This window comes from Diadema antillarum, unplaced genomic scaffold (assembly GCF_040938485.1).
Source record: "Diadema antillarum isolate AM-2024a unplaced genomic scaffold, OU_Dant_1.0 scf00000057, whole genome shotgun sequence".
Lineage (NCBI taxonomy): Eukaryota > Metazoa > Echinodermata > Echinoidea > Diadematoida > Diadematidae > Diadema > Diadema antillarum.
Window position 1 is genome coordinate 4,297,519 of NW_027270946.1, and position 26,260 is coordinate 4,323,778.

The window sequence follows — 26,260 nt, forward strand, 5'->3', positions numbered from 1 at the left end:
AGCAAGAGACATTGGTTCCGAAAGCTCACTTGCAGCCTTTAACCTGAAGCTGCGGTCGGAGAGGTAAGAGGTGAACCAAGCTTTCACACTCCTGGAGATGCCAAAGTGGCTCGTTAAACGAGCCAGCATAATGTCATGCACAAGCTTGTTGTCTAGTGCTCTGAGGATGCCGTCTTGAACCTTCAAGAGAGCAGTCTCAGTACTATGCCAACGTCGGTAAGCTGACTGGTTCTCAACATAGAGATCATTCGTATCCACGTACTGTAGTTCGAGGCTGGAGACAAAGCAGCTTTCTCAATTATCTTCGAAATAAATGAGAGATTGGAGACTGTTCTGTAGTTTTTCAAGTTATCGCAATTGAGGTTTGGTTTCTTGATCAGAGGAGTCACCACAGCTTCCTTCAACGACGATAGGAAGACACCATTGCTGAGCTGTGTACAAAACAATTGATACAATGTAGCGAAGAAGAGTGCTGATGGTGTCCTTCAGCAGCCACGTAGGTAGTGGGTCTAGCAAACATGACTCATTAGGTGCAGGGTGAATGAATTTGTACACCTCCTGAGCTGTGATGGCATTAAATCTGCCAGCTTGGATAGGCCCTACACATCCATCCGCAATCGATCCAATGAAACAGACGTCAGTATGAGATTCATCGTTCCTCGGTTGGAGATTTTCTCTAATCTTTTCCACTTTCTTTACAAAGAATGTGACAAATCTGTCAGGCGATGATGTACATGTAGATGAAATGCCTGCATGTAGGATTGCTGGTGACCTATTCAAGAGTGAGCTCAGGACACGAAACACGTTCTTCACATCCGCACCTTCCAACTTTTCTCTGTAATACTTTGATATCTCCTTGTGAATGAGACAACAGACGGCATGAATCTGAGTTAGGTACTGATGGCGGTGTTTGTAGCTTTATCCAGCGCCTTTCGAGTTTTCGCCGTGATCGTCTCGCTTGGTGAATTTCATTCGTTTACCAAGGTGGATGACGGCAAAAACTATGAACACGCTTGGTGGACGGACAATGTTTGTTGAGCACATCCAGAATGGTACTGTGGTAGAATGCAACCTGATCATCAACATCACCGTCGAAAGGAAACGCTTCACTGATGTCAGTGATGAAGGAACCCTTGTCTAAGTTTCGAAAGTTTCTGCAATGTGATGTTGCAGCATGTTGCTTAGGTTTAGCTGCATCAATAGTACAGCTAATTATAAATTAATTGAGTACAGTTTATTTCAAGCTCGACAGTCGACCGCAAGTGAGTCATCCAGCCTGGAGATTACAAGATCAAGAGTGTGGCCTAATTTGTGTGTTGCAGTAGTAACATGCTGTTGCAGACCTGCTTCCACAATGATATCCAAGAAACATGCTACATCCTGCTTACGAGGGGTATCTACGTGCATGTTAAAGTCACCCATGATGAGAAGCTTCCAGGAATGCGTAGTCAGCTTACAAACAAGTTCCTTAAACTCCTGAAGAAACTCCTGTGTCTTAAATCCATTCCTCAAGGAGGGTGGAGGTCTGTAGATGACAACATAACATATTGACCGTGAGGGATTGGTAACAGCAGCTAGTTCAAAGGTGTCGTGAGGAGACAAGATGTTGATGTTTGCAGTGGACAAGTTCAATGCAGTTTTGTACATGACTGCTATCCCACCATGAGGGTCATTCCTACCACGGGCCACATTTAAGAATGTATAACCCGCTGGTTTGCACTCATCAATGACAACCGGATCAACACTATGCAACCAGGTCTCCGTAAGGAACATGACATCCACATTGTTATTAATAACGTGTTCAAGCAGCTAGGTTAGTCTTATTCCTCACCGAATTGCAGTTCCACAGTTGAACATTCAGTTTACAATCATGTTCCCGAGGTACATTCACAATGTTACTCGGATTTCTGCCATTGTCATTACGTACCTCATAGCGCCAAATCCTATCAGCGAGATTCGATTCCGTGTATACACGAATCTGTCTCTATTTTCGCCTTCTACCACTCTTGCCACGATGCTTCCTGCATCTTCTCTGATGACCAGCACTGTGTTTTGATTTCAAGAGCAGATTTACAGGTGCCTGCATGAGTATGTCAACCTCTCTGCTCTGAGGATTCAGGTGTAGAAGAAAATGTCTATCATAAATAAGTCGTATACTGTCCTGTGCAGTATCAGCCATTTTGAATTCAGTGTCCAATTCTGAAGAAGGCAGCGTCAAGGCCAAGGCTGGGAGAACAATGCTGGTGGTAGCGCCCGTCTCCATTGTTACCTTGGGGCATGAAAGGGCAACTTTATTGTCGTGGCTGACCGAACTTGAATGAGTAATGCTTGTAAACAGGCAGCAATGACAAGCGAACCCATCACAAAATGGATCATGCAGGGAAACTGAATGCCAGCAGTAGCTGAGGCAAACAATGAAATCCTTCAAGCGCACACACCACGGGCTGAAAATGTCAAGAAATCGTCCAGTAGGTTCCTGAAGATATATCCAAACCTCTGTTACTATTTTGAACAAACTTCAAATGAAATGTCCAAAGCATTCAGGGGGATATATTGAGAGGAGATAAAGGGGTCGACTTGCTAGGCGCGCCATCATTCAACAACTGTATATGCCTTTGGAACGAAATTTTTCCATAATGACAGCATTTTTATGCAATATGATGGCAATAATATGCTAGTCAACTGTGGAAATCTCTGCTGTCGTTTTGCGTTCGTTCTTAAGACATGGCTGATAATGTTAAACATCAATTTTATAATTGTGATATGGTCAGTACAATTTCATATTATGATGTAGCTCCATGGGAAAGTAAACATGAAGTTATAGAAACAAACTGTCCATTTAAGAGAAGCATATCAGATCTACTTCAATCACCAAGGGAGAATTTTTGCGCCTTTTTCAAAATTTGTCGTCTATAAACGCAAATTTGAGCCATCGCCGAATCCCTGTACTTGCTCACCGCTGACAGAGGTATATGCACGCGAAATATGGCCAGAGCCCCGTACATGTTCCCTAGCGGCAGGGACGTCTATCTGAACAAACCCCCGGCAATGCACGGTGAGCACACAAGACCGAAGGACCTAATGCCGATGAAAAGATAACCTCTTCGACACGACGTTTCTTCTTTCATAGTCCGCCTTATGACGATGAAATTTTGTATACCTAATCTATCGTGTCCTACCTTGTAATGGTGGTCCTCTCTCCGCGCGGTCACAGAACAATTGTACAGGGTGTATGGCGAGTTACCAAAGTAGTACCTAACCTGGTTATGGGCTGGTCCTGTAAGACTGTGTCACACCTTTCCTGGCAAGCCTTGGGTGCGACTTGCGAAGAACATTTTTTACCACACGGAGGTCCCCGCAGAGGCGGGAGTTGCCTGCCAGGTGCTACCACTAACAGTAACGGCTTCCTACTGGCGTTCTGCATGAACCTCTGCGTGCAATACAGGCGACTCACCCGGAAAAAGGTTTTGGTCGTACTCAAAACTTGGCTGCGGGTAAACGGACTTGCGTGCGCTCCTTCGGGCAACTACGGGTAAGATACGCGCTAGGTACTATCAAGTGCAGACCAACTGCGGAGAGCTCCTGATAGCATATTTTCCCCATAAGTGAACCCGCAAAATTTCCCAGATACGGTGTGACAAGAACTTGAGCATGTTCAAAACTTGTTCCGAGTGAGTCGTGGGGGTTTGCCCGCAGAGGTACGCGTAGAACATCAGTCCAGTAGGAGACCCTTACCGGCAGCACCTCGCAGGCAACTCCAACGCAGGTACTTCGCATTACCCGTAAGTCGCTCGTGACAGAAAATGGATCGGTTTCGAAGCTCTCACGCAGGTCACACGGGATACACGCAAGTAGAAGGTAAGTATATAGCACGCTTATAGCAGGTAAGACACAAGTGCGAAACTCCCAAACATTCTTGTTAGCCCGCAGAAAATTCTCCTGCGTGTTGGAAAACCCCTGCTCGCAGCAAACCCGCGTAGATTGCCCGGAAAAGTGTGACACGGCCTTGACGGAGTAAAGATCTAATCGCCCTCTGCCTTCCGAGCTCTCTTGCTCATTTCCTCTCTACATTCTTTAAGCTGTTCGATTCAATTCGTTTATGTTGATTTTCATCAAACAAAATTAACGCATGATACAAAGTATACATTACACAATATTGTCCAATTAAGAAAAAGACATAAAATTATGTCATAAAGTGTGTACGAGTAATTGTATAACGACAAAGCAATGCAGAATATAATGCAATGGTGACAGGAGTAAATGCTATTCTATCTTTCCGATGAGTGTCTGCCTGCCTGGTAATACATTTGTGTGTAGGTAGGGTATGGGCGCCAGTCTCCTGGAAAAGCCAAAACTTCACAAATGTTGGCGGGAGGGTCTCGACCCTCTTGTTGAAGTGAATGGCACATGAAGTCTGTACAGCGGTACGCGAACAGGCAAGTGAACTCCATTCTCCTTTCCTCATTCCTCTCCTGTACTTGGGTGTGCTTAAAGATGGTCTAGGTACGGGGTGTAGAGACTCTGTATAGAGTGAGTATGTTTGTTGCTCGGCTGCTACAATCTACTTGTTAGATTGTAGCACAGGTAATCATCCATCCCCTACTATCTCTCGCGAGTTGGCTCCATGAACCACACACCGGTAAATCGCTTCAGTAGGCGGCCCACACCTCGTAAGGTTTAACATTGGATGACTGGGCGATCGAGCTGCCAGACAGCCAGCAGAGCCCCAGATGGATTCAACAACCGAGTGTTCAATAATTGCCTATCCCTGTGGACTGCGGTCGTGGATCTCCAGCGGTGGAGCAGGGAGGCAGGCCTTTTCAGCCCGTTCAAGAAAACTTGCATGCGAGGACACTCCGATATAAGACCTACAACTGATCATATCGCTGCCACGTCCCAGCTTATACTTGGCCACGGCACACGACCTTGGGTGTACAAGGTGTGACCAGTACTGCAACCCATTATTATAAGGTCTTTCGCGCAGGCCCGAGGACTACATCCATGCAGGCTGTTCAGGATCAGGGGCGCGTGTCATAAAACTTGTCATCAGTGACAACACCCTTTATACATCTATGACAAATTTGCCCTCAGCAAATCAGAAGCAAGGATTTCAGGTAGCTTGTCACATCTATGACAAATTGTCACTGATGACAAGTTTTAAGAAACGGGTCCCTGATCGCTTGATGCTGAGAGAAGACGACGGACATCACTCGGCACAAGAAGGACTGGTGGAACCGCCTCCCTGATCCAAAGCATCAGCGTGGACATTGGTCTTATGAGGCCCTCATTTGGAAAGTCAGAGGTGACCGTGGTCATGCTTTGCTTCAATGCCGTAATCGCGTGTGGCCTGTTCCACTGTGTTTTGTTGTTATTGGTGTTCTTAGGAATCTCACGGTTTATAGTATATCTGTGTGTCGTGGTTGATGTAAGAGATTTTGTAAGAAGTGCTTGATGGTCATCACCGATGGTTTGTCTAATGTTGTTGTTTTGTTGTTGTTGTTTTTTTTTTTGGAAGGGGGTTCTTCAAGGATGAAATGTACTATGTCGAAATCGCGAATCATAAATGTACGCATACGTTGTAATCGTGTGGCCAAATGTGCAGAAAACGAACATCACCTTGCGCTTCTGACACTGATGCCTTCGCCGAAAGGGCTGTTCTGGGCACAGTTCATAATGAACATGAGACGAACAACACATTGACATCTACATAACAACTCGTTCATTCGTTCAGTTATACTATTTGCAAAGTGCAACAAACATGTAATTTTGTTGTGGATATTTCGTAGAGACTGGCCTCTCCTTCAATCTTCTACTTTCTTCAGATACTCTTCCTTCGAATCCTTGTCAAGATCAGTCGAGCTTGTATACGCTGTCTTTTTTTTCATACCAGCCAAACTTGTAAATGCGCTTGAATATTTTTTTTTCATGTATGATATCACTTACTTTGTCTTCAGTGTTAAACTGTTAACAATAATTCGTTTCCGTAAGATTCACTCTTAGCTATTAAGGCGATTCGTTTTTTCGTGAGGAGGAAATTGTGTTACTGATTCCTCATTGTTTATACGTATTTCAATATGTTGCATTCGATATTTTCGCACTCTGTGTTGGCATGTAAGCAACCTTGCACTCTTCGCTAAATTAAAAAGACATACCATTATTGCTGACAAGAGGACATTTGTGTTACTTCAGGTTCCTAGCCAGATTTTTTTTTTTTAATGAGGAGCTGCGTAGGTCAAGATAACGGACCTTTGATAACTGAGGCTCAATAGGGATAGGGTGTGTCAAGGGTCAATGGTAATCTCCACTTTTGATATAGTTACAAAATCATCATTCAAAAAAGGGTATAAAAATTGCTAAATCGTGTCAGTTGTCACATATTTATCTGTGTGTGAGTCTTAAATGTGTACTAAAGCTTATGGAGCTTGATCAAACGGGGACGATGTTGGAAGGGAGTCCTCTTCTCATACGAGGGAGCTTTTACATTTAGAACTGAAATCTAACACCCAGGTTCACACTTTGATGGATTTTTTTCACAATTGTCAGTCAGAAATAATAAAAATTCATACAAGGTGACAGTGTAAGTGGCTAAATCATGGTATAATTTATTTGTCACCAAATGATCAGCTTATCTACGTATAATATTTGGTGTGAACTACCCTAAAGATCTATGGAGACGGACCGAAGAGAGGGTGTGGGAGGAGGTCCCCTTCCCACACGATTGAGCTTTTGCTGTTATAGAATTAAAATGATCGTAATATTTTCAAATATTTTAGCCCCAGAAGTAAGAAAATGTTAAACTCAGAAACAATTTGAATAACAAAATCGTGGCATCCGTCACCTCTTGAGCCACTGCGTGCGTCTTCTTACTCTGAGTTTATGGAGGCGAGGCGTACCTAAGGAGGAGTGTGTAGGAAGGAGTGTCTCCATTCCACATCTGGAAGCATTCCACTGTTGCACTATGTGATGCACTATCTGTGGTGGAATGCAATCGGTTAAATGAATAAAGTAAGCAAGCTTGTACCCAGAATCAGAGGAAATGTGAATGTCGAAATCATTGTAAAGCTGTCACCTATATCCTCATATGCGTCTTCACTCTATATTATGTTTATGGAGGAGGAGAGAAGAGGAATGCCCCCCCCCCCCCCACACACACACACACGCCCACGTAAGAGACAAAGCTTTTGTATGTTTAGAATTAAGATTCCGTAAGATTCAGATTAAGATCTGCGAACACTTTATGAAAGACTTTGAACACCGTTGAATATTTCCCAAATTTTCAGTTATTTCGAGAAGGGAGGATTACCTTTTAGGCATTTTCCGAGGTGGATGTAAAAAAAAAGGAAAAAGAAAAAGAATTTTAGGGTACCGTCTGATGCGTGCACGAAGGCGTTTTATTTTGTTTATCTGTCAGGTTACACATTTTTCGATTTTGCTTTGTAGTATATAGGTTCCACATTATGCATATATTCATATTTGCTTATATTTGTTTATTTCCATTACAGATTCACTGTCTTGTGTTTAGCTTGTGTTGAAAAAAAAAGAATACTAGTATTGTGTGAAAAATGGATTATGGAACAATGAATGAATAAAAAAATTGCCTGCACGTGTCCTAATTGGTCTATACTTGCTCTCAATCTTGTCTGTGTCCTTATTCTAAGATTTCACTAAACTTTTCAGATGGTATTATTGCAAGGATAACTAGAAAAGCACTCTGAGAGCGCAGACCTCCGCCAAGCAGTCACTTTCCACCAATGATCTTGCTCTACCCAAAGAGACACTTCTCATCTCCACCACTGGGGAAAAGCTCTTTGGGCTCTTCCATAGAGATCAGTGATTTCCGTGATTTCCACTTTTAAATCGTTCGTTATTATTCTTACAAATTTGATATCTCTTGAAGTCTGCAAACAATTGAGTATATGAATATAAGAACGACCCAAGTCCAATTTTTGGCCAAATTCAGTTTGACATGGGAAATTGTAGCTTATGCATGGACTCATCTTGTGTATAAATGATAAATCCTAATTACCCCCGGAAGTGCCTGAAATAAATGAGTTAAATCTTATATGAATGTAAGAATGAAGGACTTGGGTCATTCTTACATTCATATTATAGCGCCCTCTCTGGTCCTTCTCTCATCTCTATAGCAGAATATCATGTACATGAATTAAAGAACGACCCAAGTCCATATGAATCAAAGAACGACCCAAGTCCATCACACAAAATGGCCTCTCCACAATTAATGTTAATGTTAATTGTCATAATAATATATGTTCTAATTTGTATATACAATGTTGCCTTCCCATCACAGTTAAATAGAATATTATTGGACAAACAAAAAAGATATGAAATTTTTTTTTAGTTTACTCGAAATGGTCTTCCATGGACTAGGGTCGTTCTTATATTCATATACTCAATATTCTCCTAAATAACCATACCACGGCATAATTTATGATAATTAAACGATCATTGTAGGTTGACAAAGTACACACGTTACTGTATACATCCTATAGCGCTCGCAGTTGTTTTTATTCCTGATTTCCCGGCTCCGGTTGTATGCCGTGTCCTTTCAAATTGACAACATGTGGGATGAGCACGGCGTGCCGTGCTTGTGCTAGACGGTTTAGCACGAACCTGACGCCGTGTTCATTTTCTGTTCGTGCTGTGTTCACGCCGAATCGAGATTTAATATGGGCAGTGGTTTTGGATGGACACGGCGTGCCTCGGTGGACGTGCCATGTTTTTGTGGCTAATATGAAAGGGGTATTTTACATAAAAAAACAAACAAACAAATAAACAAACAAACAAAGAACAAACAACAACAACAACAACAAAACACTGTTCTAAATAGACCATGGAGACAATATAGGAGGAATTTAGGAGCAATGCTAATAATCCTTGCTTGACTATCGAAACCTACACCTTCAATAGGACGGATATCGCTTCGATCGGCGACTTGCAAACCGGCTCTCTGGATCTCCTTCTCTACATCGGCAAGGGAAACGGTGGGGGAGGGTTCTCTCTGCCCCTGTAATTCTGAGCGATTCCGGTAAGAATGGTTGTAACCAGATTATCTATATCTGTAACAAATAATGTACGTTTGGTGATTGTTTTAGTTATGTCGCCCACGTAGATTTGTCTATCATAGTGTGGTCATCTCTGCAGTGCGTATCAAAAAAAGGAAGCAATTCCTTAGGAGGGCTACTGTCTTATTGTCAGCTATGGAGAGCACAATGTTAGTTGTACGAAAATGGGAACTCTTCTTCTTTCCATTGATACCTAATTGTGTTGACAAACGTCGTGCGTGACTAAGCACATGAACTTTAAAGACAGCAATTAATAACAAATTATACTTTTACCAAGTTTGGGTATTATTGTAAAGAAGCAATGTATGTCTCACTGCATGGATGAGGACTGTTAATGGAAGTGGTCAAATTATCAGGCCAGCTTGCACAACTGCAGCTTCATGTCTAGGGTTTCTTCTAACCTTTTATGATTAATATCCTTCAACATGGTCACGTTGTCGAATACTTGGTCGTAACCATACATGCTAACCCATTATACATTTTCTCTCTTCATATTCAATCTCAATCATAATTCGTTCTATGCGTTGAATATGAACAGAGAAAATGGGCTGTGTGTGTTGGCCTGCCGCCTCTGTGGGTGTGACGAAGTTATCGGACAGGTGGTCATGTTAAAGGTTACAAACCGTGAAATGTTAGGATAAACCATAAACACATTGCCAAACCCTGAACACAAACCTACATTCTAACAGGCAGGTCCATTTGGCCACTTTCATTGACAGATGTCATCCATGCAGTGAGACATGCATTCTTCCTTCCCGATAACACGCAACCTTGGAAAACGTGCAATTTGTCATTGACGTTGTCTTCAAAGTTCATGTGCTCAGTCATGCATGATATTTGTCAACATAACTAGGTATCAATGAAACAAGGAAGAGTTCTCCTATCCTTACAACCAACATTTCGCTCTCCATAGACGATAATTATTATGAAACAGTAGCCTTCCAAATTTGGATGACTTTTTTTTTTTGATACGCACAGTATATCGGTTTGAAAATGTTTCTGTTTTAATATGCCTGTGGAAAGGGGGGGGGGGGGGGGGGTGGGTTGGATAACAAGTTCGTGGATAGTCAAGGTTGGGGCCATTCCGTCCTCGTCCAAATGAGAATGCGAATCGGTAGACTCAAATGAAGCATTTAAAAATACTCTCATATTAGGCGGTCGCTTTTTTTTTCCATTGTTCTTTCTATGCTAATTCAATGGGCTTTCACTTCTGTTCAACTATCACGGAATAAGAAATCTACACTTAAAACTGACTGTTTATTCTATCCCCGTCTCCTTATCTTTATCCTTGTCCTTGTCTCATACTATTTCTCTAATTCATCTTGTCTGAGTTGCCTTGTCCGCTTCTGCTATAAACAACTGCAAAACACATATTTCTGTAAAATATCTTGCTTTTAGTGTTGACAGTGATCGTGGTAGATTGCCGAGTGTTGTCAAAAAAGATCACTCGCAAAAACAACATGGAGTCGAAAAAAAAAATAGCCGAACATACAATCTGCCCTATTGCTGTTTTGAATATCTACTTTTGTTCCGTAGGTTGTGGAGGTTATTTCAACGAGTCATCGGGCTCTTTCACTAGCCCAAATTATCCCAGCAACTACGACAATGGTGTGACGTGTGACTACCTTTTCTTTGCCGGTGACGGAGAGACCATTACAGTCACATTCGACGATTTCAGCCTCGAGATCTCTACAAACTGCAGATATGATAAAATCTCGGTATGTTTCAAACACACAACACACACACACACACACACACGCACACACACACACACACACACACACACACACAAACATACTTAAATTGATATATATTATATGAGACCATGCATTACAAAACGAACAAAAAATCGCACCCATTGATTTTACTTGGGGATTCAAAAAAAGGTCAAATGGGTCAACCGAATCAACCTTGAGTTTTTTAATATATTTTCTGAAACAGCTATTCTTCCCCTACACAATCCTTCAGTTTGGGATCATAACATGAATGGGAAAGTGTGTTTTCAGTAGTTTTTCTATAACCTTTTTTGAAGGGAGAGTAGAAAATATCAGGTATGTCTTAGAGGCCCCTTTTCATTTCTTAAAATCCTTTTCATATTCTTTATTTTCAAGTCTTATAACTTGGAAAGGATCAGGCTATAAAGTGCTTTGAAAGTTGGTATTAATCATAAACATAATGTGTTGATAGAAAATACACAATTTCAGTTTAATCTGATAATCCCTTCATTGCTGTTGTTCCGGTGGTTTACATCCTCTGTTTTGTCCCTTTCACTGCATAACTAGGACGACTTGGTAAGGATTAAGCACATGGATAGACTCTGTACTTTAGAGCCTCTTTTCTCAGTTCCCACTTTTCCACTTTTTTTTTCAAGTATTTAGATTGAATTTGATTTGAGTTATACATCATTTTAAAGCTTACCGTCTGTTCTTTCACAATCTGTCCCTAACTACAGATCCCTGACTGGTATTTTTTTTCGTTGGTTTTTTGGTGCAGGGTCACATATTATGTATATATATAATTTATATATGTGACCCTGCACCTCAAAACAAACAAAAAGTCGCCAGACATGAATTTTTAGTTAAGACCATATTCTGAAAGAGCAGACTTTAAGCTTTAAAATGATGTATAATTCAAATTAAATGGACTCTCCTAACCTATCTAATTATTGGAAAGAAAGCACAAACTCAGGAAAAGTGTGAACTGAGAAAAGAGGCTCTGAAGTACAGTGTCTATTCAAGCGCTTAATCTTTACCAAACCGTGCTGGCTGTGCCATGAATGGGACAAAAAAAAAACAGGAAGTAAGCCACCAGAGTAACAACAATGAAGGGATTATCAGCTTAAACTGCAATTAAGCATGCCTCATTAACACATTCTGTCCATGATTAATGCCAACTTTCAAAGCAGTAGCACTATCCTATCAAAAGTTATTAGAGTTGAAAGTGAAGAGTGTGGACAAGGTTTTTCAGAAATGAAAAAGGGATTCTAAAGACACACCTAATCACACTATTCTACCAAAAATGTTCGAGATAAACTGCTAAAGAAACACACTTTCCTGCCCGTTTTATGATAGCAAATTTTAGCATAATGTAAAAGAAGACCCGCTCTTTCAGAAAATATAAAAAAGTCAAGTTCGGCTGGGTTGACCCATTTCACTTATTTTCAGTCCTCGCGCACAATAAGTGTGTGCGACTTTATGTTCGTTTTGAGGTGCACGGTCATATATTACATATATATATGTATATATATACATATATATATATATATATATATATATATATACATATATATATATATATATATATATATGTATATATATACATAGAGAGAGAGAGAGAGCAAGAATAATAACGTCACAGTAGAGCAATGCATTAAATACCAATTGCCTTGATTTTAATTCAAAATATGAGTTTTCGGGGGCCCCCTTCGTCAGGAATGACAATGAATCAGTGCTAAGAACAACAATGACATTGATACCAATGAAACCGTTAATTTTTTTAAAATGACAAATGTCACCATAAGGACGATGTTGGTGATAGGTATGATCACTGTTTCATATTGATATCGGTTTGTTGTACTCAATATCTTTATCTCTCCAAGATCTACGACGGATCTTCAGTAGCTGACCCTCTCTTGGGTCAGTGGTGCGGCACCGACAGCCCCGGGGTTGTGGTCGGGGTGAGACAGTCGCTGCTCATTCGATTCGAGAGCGACTTTTCCGTTAGCTTCCGTGGCTTCTCCGCATCCTACGTCATAGAACCTCCTGAAACTGGAGGTGAGATAAATAAATGAATAAACGAACAAAATGAATAAATGAATAAATGACTAAATGAATAATTGAATAAATGAATAAATGTACAAATATATGAGGTATATATATATAATATATATATATATATATATATATATATATATATATATGATTATATAAATATAAATTATATATATATAAACGTTCATAGGGCGATACCTAGATAGGGCAGATACGTCTGTAAAGGGAGGTAGCTTGAAAGGAATTCTTTCCAAAGGGGAAATTTTCGATCCCCCATTATATAATGTTTTGACAATATTTTTTTTTTCAGTACTTTATCACTGATCTCAGGACTACTCCGTAGTGGAATACATATGGCGTGGTATGTGCAGATTGAGAACTGTACCATCAATCCAATTTAATGGAGATTGGCAGCGATGCAGCAATATATATATATATATATATATATATATGTATATGAAGAGTTTGTTTGCAAAAACCGATAAGTCCATATATATATATATATGAATATATATATATATTACATATATATATATATATATATATATTATATATATATATATATATATATATATATATATATATATATATAAATATATATATATGTTGGTGCATTAATTGGATGTGTATGTACCGGTATATCTTTTTTTATATCGAAAAAAAAGTATTATCTTATTAACTTAGTGGTAAAATATTCTTTTGGGGCTTTTAATAATTCAATTCTTTATTGATCCCATATTAAAGACCCGTCATAATCTCTCCAAAATTGCATTCAACGTTTACATTTTCTGAAATGTATTATGCTTTTTATCAAAATTTCCCATAACTATGATTTATTCTGCATTTCCCCTAATGCTTAGAAAGAGCACTATAATCTATGTTATACGAACTACATGCGCAAGTGTGTGTTTCTTTCGTTATGTTTATGATAAATCTGCCGGTTCTTCGATATCACATGTTATCTATCACTATATGCTATCGCTTTTATTCTACTGCTACTGTTTGTGGTAATACAACCATTACAATTAAGACAACAATATTGCAAAGAGAAAAGCCACCTTTACTGGGAGTTGTATAGTATACAGTTTGAACCTACCTTATATTTACGACGGTATTCTCTCTACTGACCATTCATTTTGAGTTTGCTTCATATTTGGGAATCTTTCAGCACAAAACATGTTTAGAACAAATTCGTCATTCAATGCATACTCAACCCGTTTTACAGATAATCTTCGAGTTCCAAGTTGTCGCTTAACAACAAGGTCTCATTCTATTCGATTCACAGGGGCGCATGAATGGAATTTAATTTCTTTTGATCTTAAATCCAGTACTACACTTACTCGTTTCAGAAACCTATTCAAACGCATTACATTTAAAAAACTATCATCCTTGACTGAGTAGACTTCAACAGCTGTACTTTTTCTTCTTTCTTTATCTCCGTTTCTTCACCCTCTAACCAATCTCTTGCATTGCATTTTTACTGAGTGTATGCTTGCGTATGTCTGTGTGTATATTGTAACGTAATTCTGTATTTTTTAATTTACTACTTATGACAAAAAAATTCGATATACTTAATATATGCTTGATTGCATTTTTGTTATTGATTGTTTAATTGCTGCAAAGGGGCCCCATAACAAGCACTAGTTGCTTACAAGGGGTCCCGGCCTTTGAATGTTATGTCTTTTATAATGTGCATTTTTTATGTTGTATCATACAGTTGCCGAATAAATTGAAATTGAAATTGAAATTGAAATTGAAATTGAAAGCTGAGATTTTGTCACAGCATGCTATGTTTTATGTCAGTTCTTGTGCTTTGATATCATAAACATTTCGACTAATTTATATTTCTGACGCCTAGAAACCAATGTGATTGTTATCAACAGATCAAGGGAAGATACGGACAGAAATCCAATTCAATCAAAACGTACTCTCTTAAAAATCGAGTGAAAATATTCACTCCTGAAGAAGTGAATACAAAAAAAGAGTGAATTTAGCTTAAAATTGGAGTAAACTTTGTGTGAAAATGTTCATTTTCGCTCTTTTTTATTCGGGATCACTCGAAGATTTTGGTGTGATCCTTGAGGTCACTCTAAAACGAGTGAAAATAAAAATGTTCACTCAAAATTCACTCCAATTTCACTCTAAATTCACTATTTTTTGTATTCACTCCTTTCCAGAGTGAATATTTTCACTCGTTTTTTTGTTGTTGTTTCTTTAGAGAGTTGTATTATTTTACAAATCATGGAAATTAATGATAACTCTCCTTTACCCGCCCAAGTCTCTTCGGAAAAGTAAACTTACAATTCATTGATAGTCAAAATCGCTTATGGATCGGAGTAATCGTTGATTATGCCCTTAATGGTAACTCTCGATTGCTAAAACGGTTGGTTGGTGAAAAGTTTTGTAATTGCTGTGCAATAACGTCTCCTCATTTTTGTACACCTCTGCATATGTATTTTTGTTGTTGTTGCTTAGATTAAGGGTTTTTTATAAATATTCATAATCCAGAGTTTTAAAAGAAAGTGATTGTACTGAGTAGTTTTTTTTTCTCCGTTGTTGTACTGTATACATGTATGTAAGTTTTTGTTGTTTTAGGTTAACAGTTGTGTGATTTTTATGTATAATTTCTCAATATGTTTATTGTAAACACCTTCAAATGTTATTTGTGAAGCACTGTGATTTTTATCTATATACACACTGTACATGTACTCTGTAAACTGAATGTATTTCAGCCTCTGGGCTGCCAATTTCAGGAACAATACACCTTATCAATTCAATTCAATTCAATAAAACGGGGCTCAGATGACATATATTACCCTACAAGTCAGGTGACGCATGGGCAATATCTCTCATATTAGAAATAAAAAAATAGAAAAAAAAAGAATAGGTGCATCCATTAAGCAATAATGGGAGGGGCTTACGGTAAGACTTAGATATGAATGGTTTCGATAACATACCGTACATTTGTATTATGTCAGTTAAAAGCAAACAAAATGATCAAGAGGAATCATTGTAACAATGCCTTTGTCACTATTCTGATCGTTCCGGTTTCAGATTGCGGACATGTTTTCACTAAGTCAACTGGACAGTTTACCTCGCCAAACTTTCCGAGTAACTATGGCAACAACGAGAGATGCTCATTCAAAATCGAGGCCGCCGCTGGCGAGACTGTCACACTCAGCTTTGACTCATTCGATCTGGAGAGTCACATCTCGTGTGCCTACGATGCCGTCGAGGTATAGTCCTCATTCCTCCTTTCTTCAGTTAAATTTCTTTCCTTTAAAATAGTGAATTTTACGTGCATGGCAAGGACAATTGTTATCAAATCCTTATAGAAATCATAGCAGTTATAAAATTATGAAGTTTTGCTTACTTTCACGAAGCAGTTCTTGAAAATTCAAAACAAAAATATAAATGAAAAGCTTGCAACCAAAAGGCGCTAAATACATTAAAAAATGATGGATTTAGCGCCTTTGGAAGCAAGCTCTTCAAATAGTGAATTGATGATATTACTGCCTTTAATCGTGTCATATTGATTGTACTAAAATCTTTTGAGAAATTTGCAGTTTTTTTTCAAGCCTCAAAATCAATTCCTAAAATGAATATAATTTGACAGATCGTCATTTTAAGGTTATTCGTGCCATTAATGATAATTGTCTTGATATTTATATAGATATATGATTAGTCTAATTTTGTATTCTTCTTCCTATCGCATAAGGCTGATGGAAATTCGGCCGAAGTGATGACATTATCAGTTCAAACAGTTGCATAATCATATCAACTGTTTGATAACTTTTTTGCAAAAAGTATCAAGTTTACAGAATATATGGTTCTCTTACGTTTGTTTTCTCTATCGTGACGTAAAATCTTAATCGTCCTGATGCATACTAGGTATCACTATTAAAAAGAAAAATCACGTTTTCACAGATGAATTGAGTAGAGGCAAAGATATTATGGGAGAGCACATAATTGAAGTTTTAAGAAAAGGGGACAACTCAATCAAAATGCATTCATCTTTACAGTCCCTGATACAGTGGGAGAACGATATGAAAAAAAAAAAATATAGAGACAATTCAAATATATTGCATTTCTTCTCAAAGAACCTTAAAACCTTTCATAGAGGAGAGTTGATAATATTTCCCTCGACCTTCTTGTTCCTTCTTTGTTCACATGCTTGCCTGCATACATAAACCCAAGTATATGTTTGTGTGTCTGTTCGTGTCTGTGACTGTGACATGTGACATTTTATCACAGAACTACCCCCCCCCCCCCCGGAAAAAAACTGAAAAAGTCGCAAGACATGCATTTTATTGAAGTAAGGATTCTAAAAGAGCAGTCTTAAAGCTTTAAAATGTTGTATTACTTAATTCAAGGAAACTCTCCGGAGCTACCGGAGCTATTGAAAGAAAGGACTCGCGCTTAATAAGAGTGTACTAAAAACTGAGGAAAAAAGCCTTAGAAGGGTAACTTTATAAAACTGCGTTTTGGGCAATGGAGGTGAACAAAAAGAATATAAATCTCCTTAAAGAACAATGAAAGAGTTATCAAATTAAGCTGAAACTGAGCTTGATCTGTTAACACATTATTCTTTATCAATGGCTACGCAGTATAATAGCATCATCTCTTCAAGTTATTTGACTTGGAAGTGAAGAATGATGTTTAAATGAAAAGGAACCTGTAAGACGTCGCTGGGGTGACAAAACCTCGTATCTCAAAAATGTCAAATGTTCAGGAGAGCAAAAAATCATGGCGGCCAAAGCACTATAGTGAATGGGAAAGCCTTTCCTTTGACATGTCATGGTGACCTCATTTTAGAAGTAAGACAGTTGGGTTTTGGCCAAGACATCACTTGACCCATTATTTGACCATTAAGCTTAAAAAAATTGACATTTTTGAGATACGAGGTCTTGTCATCCCAGCGACGAAGACCTACCTAATCACACTATTCTGCAAAGAAAGAAAGGAAGAGTTGTTCAAGAAAAAAAAATACTTAAAGCACAATTCCTTATTTTGATTCATGATCAAAGACTTGAGAATTATGTAGCAGAAGAATTATTCTTTTATAAATTAATATAAAAACAAAGAAAAAAATGACTAGGTTAACCTCCTTCAGCTATAGTCTAGGTTCCGGCGTGAAATCAGGGTGTATGACTTGTTGTTGGTTTGGTGATACACGGTCACGTTATTGCTCCCTCTGGTTTACAACAAAAATGTTCAAAAAGGCAAATTTTAGTTATTGCTTTATCGCATACGTGTGAAATTGTCATAATAATATGGTTATCATTGTTTTTTATTTTAGATTTTGTTCACATCTGATGTATTTCTAGACATTATAGGTTATGTTTTGCATACTTCTCTTGCTTATTTCTACATTGAGGCTGAATGCACATCAATACACTTGAAAGAAGAATAAACAAATATATCTGAAAAGGGGGGAAAAGGACATGTGCTGTAAAGGCACCCTTACCGGTATTTTTTACTCATGCAACTCTTCCAGATCAGGGACGGCAATGGTAACCTCCTCCAAAAAGCGTGTGGCTCAGGAGTCCCGGATCCAATCACATCGACCAATAACGGAATGATCGTCGAGTTTACGAGTGACAGTTCGATCACCCGTGGTGGATTTGAAGCTTCCTATATCAAGCAGTAGATAAATGCTTTGCTGTTGTTGTTGTTGTTTTTCCGCTCGTGTTTCTGTTTCTCAAACATGGGTAAGCATAAGCAGATTATTCCAGACAACCAACGGCGCAGATTGATAATATAATATACTAGTAGATGATATTTGTTGAGCAGTCAAAAGAAAGTCAATCAAATGTTGCATGAAATGCAATTTCCATGCTTTCTTGGTAACAACTGAAATACATTAACTGAAATTGAGGTAACCTAAAATACCGATGCCTCTCGGAGAGTTGGCGAAATTGTACATTTTGTGCTTGACTTCGTTTCACTGCAATACAGAGAAAGTGAATGCATCATTATTTCTTTGTTTTGTGTTAAGTTTCATAATTCATGAGAAACTTCTATATTTAATATAACACTTGAGTAAAAGTGATTAAAACATTCTTCCTCAGAAAACATAATGGAAAAGTCTCAGTTATATTAATTCATTTTTGCCGTTATGAATAATCAATATTATGTATAGCATATTTCTAGAGGAAAACGGAATTAGACCTCATGAATCTTTATCAGGAGGATTTGTAAAATCCTCACAAGGTTTTGATGTGAGAGAGGTGAATTATAGAAGCAGAAATTGAAGAAAGGGCCATCTTGCAGACAACACAAAGCAAGACGCACACTTCCACCTGGTATAAACAGTCCTACGTGCTACGTGTCAGTGCGGTGTGATAAATCATCGGTGACATCTTCGGAATGTATAACATGACTTCATTCAAAATTATATTACATATATATATATATATATATATATATATATATATATATATATATATAATCATCGTGTTAATAAGCAGAAAGAATCGACTTGCCTAATTTGGGCAGGTAGCTGTTCCTACAACACACTAATCTACTGTTATATTTTCGTGTGTCAAGCGTGATATGCACTCATTAGGCTCTCTACATGTAGGTCTTAGATATGTGTGTGTGTGTGTGTGTGTGTGTGTGTGTGTGTGTGCGTATGTGTGTGTGTTTGAAATTACAAAAAAACAATAATTTAATATTATTGTTGTCTTACTTGACAGACTTAAAGGCTAAAATACAGGGTACAACAATTTTCTAACACCTTTAAGCAAATTCCTACTTTTTAGCCGTTGTAAGCAATTCAAATCACACACATATAGTATACATACTACCATAAACAATGGTGATTTCAGAGGGGCGCACCGGACAATCAAAAAAAAAAAAATGGGGGGGGGGGGGGACATGCTCCCCCTTTAATTTTCTTAAGGCGCCTCCCCTTTATGCACTTCCTAGATCCGCCCCTGATTTACAAATATACAAGTGTGTGTGTGTGTGTGTGTGTGTGAGTGAGTGTCTGTGTGTATGTTACGTAGAAAGGTAAATGTGAAAAGTGAACACTATCAACGTATTTTGATCCATTCATATCAACACAGAATCTATAAATTTGAGGCACTCATTCGTAATGACGCCGATTCGAAAATTGAGTTTTGATAAGACAAATAAATGACATATTTTACAGATACCTTTACCACACGCAAAATACAACTAAAATTTAGACAACGCTACATGATACAAATGACATCGACTTTATTATGGAATTGAAAAGTAGAATATGATTACAAACGTATACTACTGTATGTGTTTTGGAAGATGCATTACTATAATATTATATCTCCACCACTAAAAGGAACAAAATCAAGCATGCGAGCTTTCCATGATATTGACTAATTTTATTGGTAGACTTTACAAGTACGAACAAATGGCAGCAATTGTTTATTTCATAGGTTTCTCTTATTGCAGAAATAATCATTCACGAATGAAAGCTCGTCAAAAATGTGACGATAAATATTTTTCTTTTGTGTGAAATGAGTTGACCTGGATGAAATCAACTACATTGCAAGTGAACACCAAGCTGAAATTCACCACCTTCCAAATGAACCACACACAAAGCTTCACGGATGGCACCTCTTGCTTGTCCCCTGACCAGTGGCGGATTCAGAGGGAGGCACGCCGGGCGCAAGCCCCCGCTCCCTTTTTTTTTACTTTGTTAAAACAAAAAAAAATAAAAAAATGGGGGGGGGGGGGGGAGGGAGCAAGCACCCCCCTTTAATTTTGTAAAGGCCTTTCCCCTTTATGGAATTCCTGGATCCACCCCTCTCAACACTGATGATCTTTGTATTACAGTCTACCTTTCATTCTAAGGAATGAACTAGACTCCCGGTCAAGGAGGTAAAATCGGTGGACTCGTTGGAACAATATTTCTCAGTCCATTCCACTTTGACATTGATGAAAGTTTGCTGCAACCACCTCCTATCAGTGTTAAACTCAAAGATTAAACTTGATATTGATATATGTCTCATGTACATTTTTCATATTCACTTTTTGTTCTACATATTGCATTTCTTTGGTCCCAGTTTAAATCGCAGAGTTTGGAAGATGCCTTTAATAATATACAACAAACAACCAAACCCCTATTCCATGAAAATACCTATGGTATATACTTCACAATTCCTTTTTGTGGTAAAAAACAGCTAAACAATGAATAATTTGATACCAATACTACAAGTCTCATGAGTTTTGACTCGTTAGGAAGAAGGATGATATTCACATAATTCAACAGTGGTCAATTTTTTTTTTCATTCAACCATGACTATTTTTTATTACTATGACATTACTAACAGGAAAACTATATACAGTTTAAAAATCCCCATTATCATTGAAGAAACAGAAGCTCTGAAGTCGATGGGAAAATACACGCAGATAGATACTGTTTACTTGATACTGAAAGAACTTTGGCCACATTTCTAAATATACACACTTTTCATATTACACCTGCCCATGAATGCTAAGTTTATTGACAATTAAACACTGTAGTAACTACAATGGTGAGTAATGTATGTGACCAATATCACTTTTACTGGGAAATAAGATTCCTCCAAATTCCATACATGTCCAATTTCAAATAACTTCAATGATCTGTTTAGTTGAAATTACTCCCAGATGACTGAAGTCATTAATTTGGAAATGTATATTTGTAAAGGGATTCATATCACACAAGCCTTTAGATTTTGTGTGCTTATCTCATACTTCACTCTTTGAACATGATATGAAGAGTTTGTTTGCAAAAAACCGATAAGTCCCATATTTGCCAAATGGAGATATTTGCGATTAAAGGTCAAGAAAAAATAAAAAGAATAATAAGAAAAATTTTTTGCTTCTTTTCACCGTAACTTCAAAAACGTATCTTTATATGTAATGACCAATATATCATTTAAAAGGTATTATTTTGTACTTTATGACAGAGACCGTACTTCGAAATCTTCAAAAAATGGACTTATCGGTTTTTTGCGAAACAAACTCTTCAAATGTGGGCTACATTGCTTTTATGAATTCGATGATTTGAAATGGAGTGGATTTCTTCCCCGTAAGGTATTCTATATTATACAGACTGAAACTTTGTTTTGTTTTTGTTTTGTTTTGTTTTTGTTTTTTTTTTTGCATGCACACATGAGAAAACACATGGGGAGTATGATCTACAGACAGCTGTCAAATAAATTGCCGTTTTGGACTACACTTGAAAATACTATCCCTACATAATAAAGACTTTGCCCAATGCTGTGTTATAACTACACAACAAAGCAAACAACAGCAAAATTACTTTAACATGAACATATTACAATGATTGCCTTTGAAGCTCATGATTCAAATCATATTGATGTATGGCAGAAATGTATTTGTACTTCATAAATAAACATTTTTGTTCTATTAATATTTTATTCCTTTTTTTTTCTTTTTCTTTTTTTGGTCTGGAGGACTTGATTCACTGATATTTGCTATGAGGACAAAAAAGCAAAACTGCAGCACATTATTTCAGCAAGAAACAAATAGCTGCATGTACTGCCCAGCCCTAGAGTCATATTGTCTTGTAAATTTGATCAATGCAAGAAAAACATATTTGTGAAATTGATGCTTTCCCTACAGACATTTTCTCCAAAACACATAGTGGATATCACAATATTAACAGCCTAGCATGCATGAATTTCAAAATACATATTGTTCTGCTGAATCGATGACAAAAAACATGGCAGACTTTATACTATTGGGACAAAAACACACAAACACACACACACACAAATACGCATGCCTATGGTGGAAAACCGAGGGACCTGTTTTACCAACAAGAATTTTACCACATAACCGAGGACCTGTGCGTCAGTAGGAATCTTGTCAACCGAGGGACTTATTCGCATTTATTACCATACAACCGAGGGACTTATTACAATAATGCTAATCGAGGCCCTACAAACATGTACCCCTACATGCAAAAGGCAGACCGTTTGGAATGACCTGCGAACCGAGGATGTCCTCACTTCTCTGTTTGTCCCCTCTGGTTTAAATGTAAAGTTCGTGGTGTGTGTGTCCCTCGTTTTTTCCACCATGGTTATTATCAGTCCACACCACACCACACACACACACACACACACACACATACAAACTCAGGGGAACTGTCAAGACTTTTGGTCTACATACATATCTTATCTTTAAGCCTCCTTCCCACACATCCTTTCCATAGTTTGATGTTGACAAAGTAGCTTATTATGGGAATGAGTTCAGGGTATATCTTTATATCAGGTTTTCTCACAATATAAGGGTACAAAAACACCACAGAAATATAAAACAGTTTGGGACTGACCAAAATCACCTTGCTATAATATGAGGGTTTTTATTAAATCAAACCTTTTCACAAGACTTCTCCACAGCAATTTTGATCTCCACCATTTGTATGTAACTAGCGGTGGAAGAGGGGACGTATGGAAGATTTTTTTTTTTTTCTCAAGGGGGGGGGGGGGGCTCAAGTATAAAAAATTACAAAAACAAAGAAGGAATTTTTAAAAAGTTGCTTCAAAAGGAGGGGTTGGCCATTCGCCCAGATGGTGCCCGCCCTTTTAAATCTGCCAGTGCTTACAGCTAAACAATTTTTGATATTTACACGATTTTCCCATAACCAAAGGCCTCTAAAAAACTGCAAACGGTTTACCGTTGAATGCGGTTGCGATAATCTGCTCACACGCAACGAAAAAAAATGAATGTCTAAAACCATTTATGAGAGGTTAGATAGTCCTTAGCTAATAAATTTTCCCTATTTAGTACAGTCTGCTATGTCGAAATATTGGGTCCCGTGAGATTTTCGTGCCAAAATTGATTTTTTTTGGCTAACTTGGTCAATTTGGGGGTGCTGAAATCCAAAAAAAAACTTTGGTTTCATTTTTTTCCGACCACGTCTTCAGCCGCCATTTTGAATTTCAAAATGGCCGCCCATAGCAAAACTGTATTTTGACCCAATTTATTGCTTACATTAATTGATTTTTTGTCAGGCATCTGAAAGTACTTTCTTTCATCCATTTTGCTGACGATACCAATGTATTTTTTTGCCCACAATGATGCTAATTTTCTTGTTCAAAAAGTTTAATTTCTGAATTACAAAAAGTGAGTAATTGGGTAAGAGCCAACAAAATTATCCTTGAATGCCCAAAAAAAACGAAATACATGATTTTCAGTAATACTGTTGATACTCTGAGTACAGCTATAGTTTTGAATGATATTCAGTTAGAAAGAGTTTCACATCTTAAATTTCTTGGAATTATTGTTGACGGACAAACTTTCCTGGAAGTTACATATTGATTATATATCCCAAACACAATCTCGCGTAATATAGGCGTTATAAATAGAATGAATTCGTATATTCCACAAAAAATCATTACTTATGTTATATTCTTCATTGATATTGCCTTATCTTAATTATGGTGTTTTTAGTATGGGGTAACACTCATCAGAATCTACTGGATAGAGTGTTCCTTCTAGAAAAGAAAGCTCTCCGTATCATCTGTTATCCTTCCATACCCTTCCACTCAAATTTGTTATTTTCCTCCAATAAGCTATTAAAAATTAAAGATTTGTTTTTATATAATTTGGGCAATTTATGTACATGTACAGCAACGACTCACTCCCGTCCATTTTTGCTTCTATGTTTCAAAGAAATCAATCATTCCATGAGTATCCCACTCGACGCTCCAATGAATTTCATTTACCTCTTTTACGAACGATGTTTGTTAAGAACACACTTATTTACACTGGCCCAACTTACTGGAATTCCCTGAATAATGATATAAAAGATTCCCCCTCTATATATTCATTTAAAAGAAGATTAAAGTTTTCTTTATTGCAATTTTATGATCCCACAGAATTGAATTAGCCTGTTGGCTTATTTCAATTCCTTTTCGAAGAACTTGGCTTACAAGTGATATACCGTATTTTCTCGTCTCTCTTGTCCTGAGACACCTACAGAGTAGGTTTGATTTCATTTTTATTATTTCTGCATCTATTTCTCTATACCTTTCTATATAATGGTATCCTTTTCACGCATCCCATCATTTTTTTTTCAATGAATTCTGTCGAGGATCACTGGATCTGTTTTGTCTTTCTGTCCGTTGTATTGTCTTCCTGTTATATTAGTCTTGTCTCGTTCTGTCTTGTCTCGTTCTGTCTTGTCTGTGAGTCCCCCTTTATTAGTTTCGTCGTCCCAGTTTCGTTTTCTGTTTACTCGCCTGAGTATGTATGTCTGTTTGATACTCTATCTTCCTAGTGGGCTTCCAGACTTTTTTCTTTTTTACTTTATTCCCAGTCTTTCTTCCCCTTTTTGCATAAGTTCAATTTCTATTGACATTCTGTACTTGAGGGGCCCACATTCTACAAGCATTGTCTTTTTAGTGGGTCCCTCCATTTTTCGATGTCTTACGTATTATGTCGTCTTTATCACTTCAGTCAATTTTCATTACAGCGTATTTCTTATTCCAAGGTTCCTCGATTATATTTTTCTCAATTTACTTTGTTTTGACTCTGCAACCTTATTCTCTGTTACCAAAGAAAGTGAAATGTTTATGTTCTTTTCGAAAAATGAAATAAAGCATGAATTGAATGAATTGAAAAAAATTGATTGAATTGAATTCTCATAATGTTAGCATCATAGAAGGCTCAAATTTGATGAAAAAAGCATGTTAATGATGTCAGACGTTCTGGTACACCATTTTCTGATACTGTAGATAGTATTAATACAATTTTAGGCAGCCATCTTGAAATTCAAAATGGCCGCCATAGCTAAATATATTTTACCCATATCTAAGGATGTAAGCATTATGGAAAGTATACATTCGGGGTAAAAAGCATGCTTGTGATGTCAGGCATAGTAATATATACCTTTTTTTTTTGATGATGGATCATTTCATTGGCGGCCATCTTGAAATTCAAAATGGCCACCATAACGAATGTAATTGGGCCTGTATCTCACATCGCATACATTGAGTAAGGTTGTAATTCGGGGCAAAGGGCATGCGTATGCTATCAGACATCCTGAAACATCTTTTTCTGAAACGATGGTTCATTTTGATATTGAAGGTGGCCATCTTGAAATTCAAAATGGCCGCCATACCAAAACGTTTATTTTGACCAATATCTCATGTTGCTAGGGGCTGTTGTAAGCAATAAAGAAAATTCACATTTCGGGCATAAACCAGGCTTATAATGTTGAACATTCAGATGCACTTTTCCCCTCCCTGAAATTGCAGATAACTTTCGAGGCGACTATCATAACATTCAAAATGGCTGCTTTTCAGCTAATATCTCTGGTTACAAGCAATGAATGTCTATGGTGGCGTACAGTGTACATTCTTTTAAAAACACACACATAGGGCCTATACATTCTGTAATAATGGA

General features: G+C 37.7%; 1 protein-coding gene across 1 annotated transcript; it reads left to right on the top strand.

Annotated features, from left to right (window-relative positions):
• Nucleotides 1-2,985: 2,985 nt before the first annotated feature.
• On the top strand, nt 2,986-18,503 carry LOC139715944 (bone morphogenetic protein 1 homolog). Its single transcript, XM_071627494.1, has 5 exons — nt 2,986-3,055; nt 10,620-10,801; nt 12,682-12,856; nt 15,908-16,089; nt 18,351-18,503. The coding sequence occupies exons 1-5, from the start codon at nt 2,986-2,988 to the stop codon at nt 18,501-18,503; spliced, it is 762 nt and encodes a 253-aa protein (XP_071483595.1).
• Nucleotides 18,504-26,260: the final 7,757 nt, after the last annotated feature.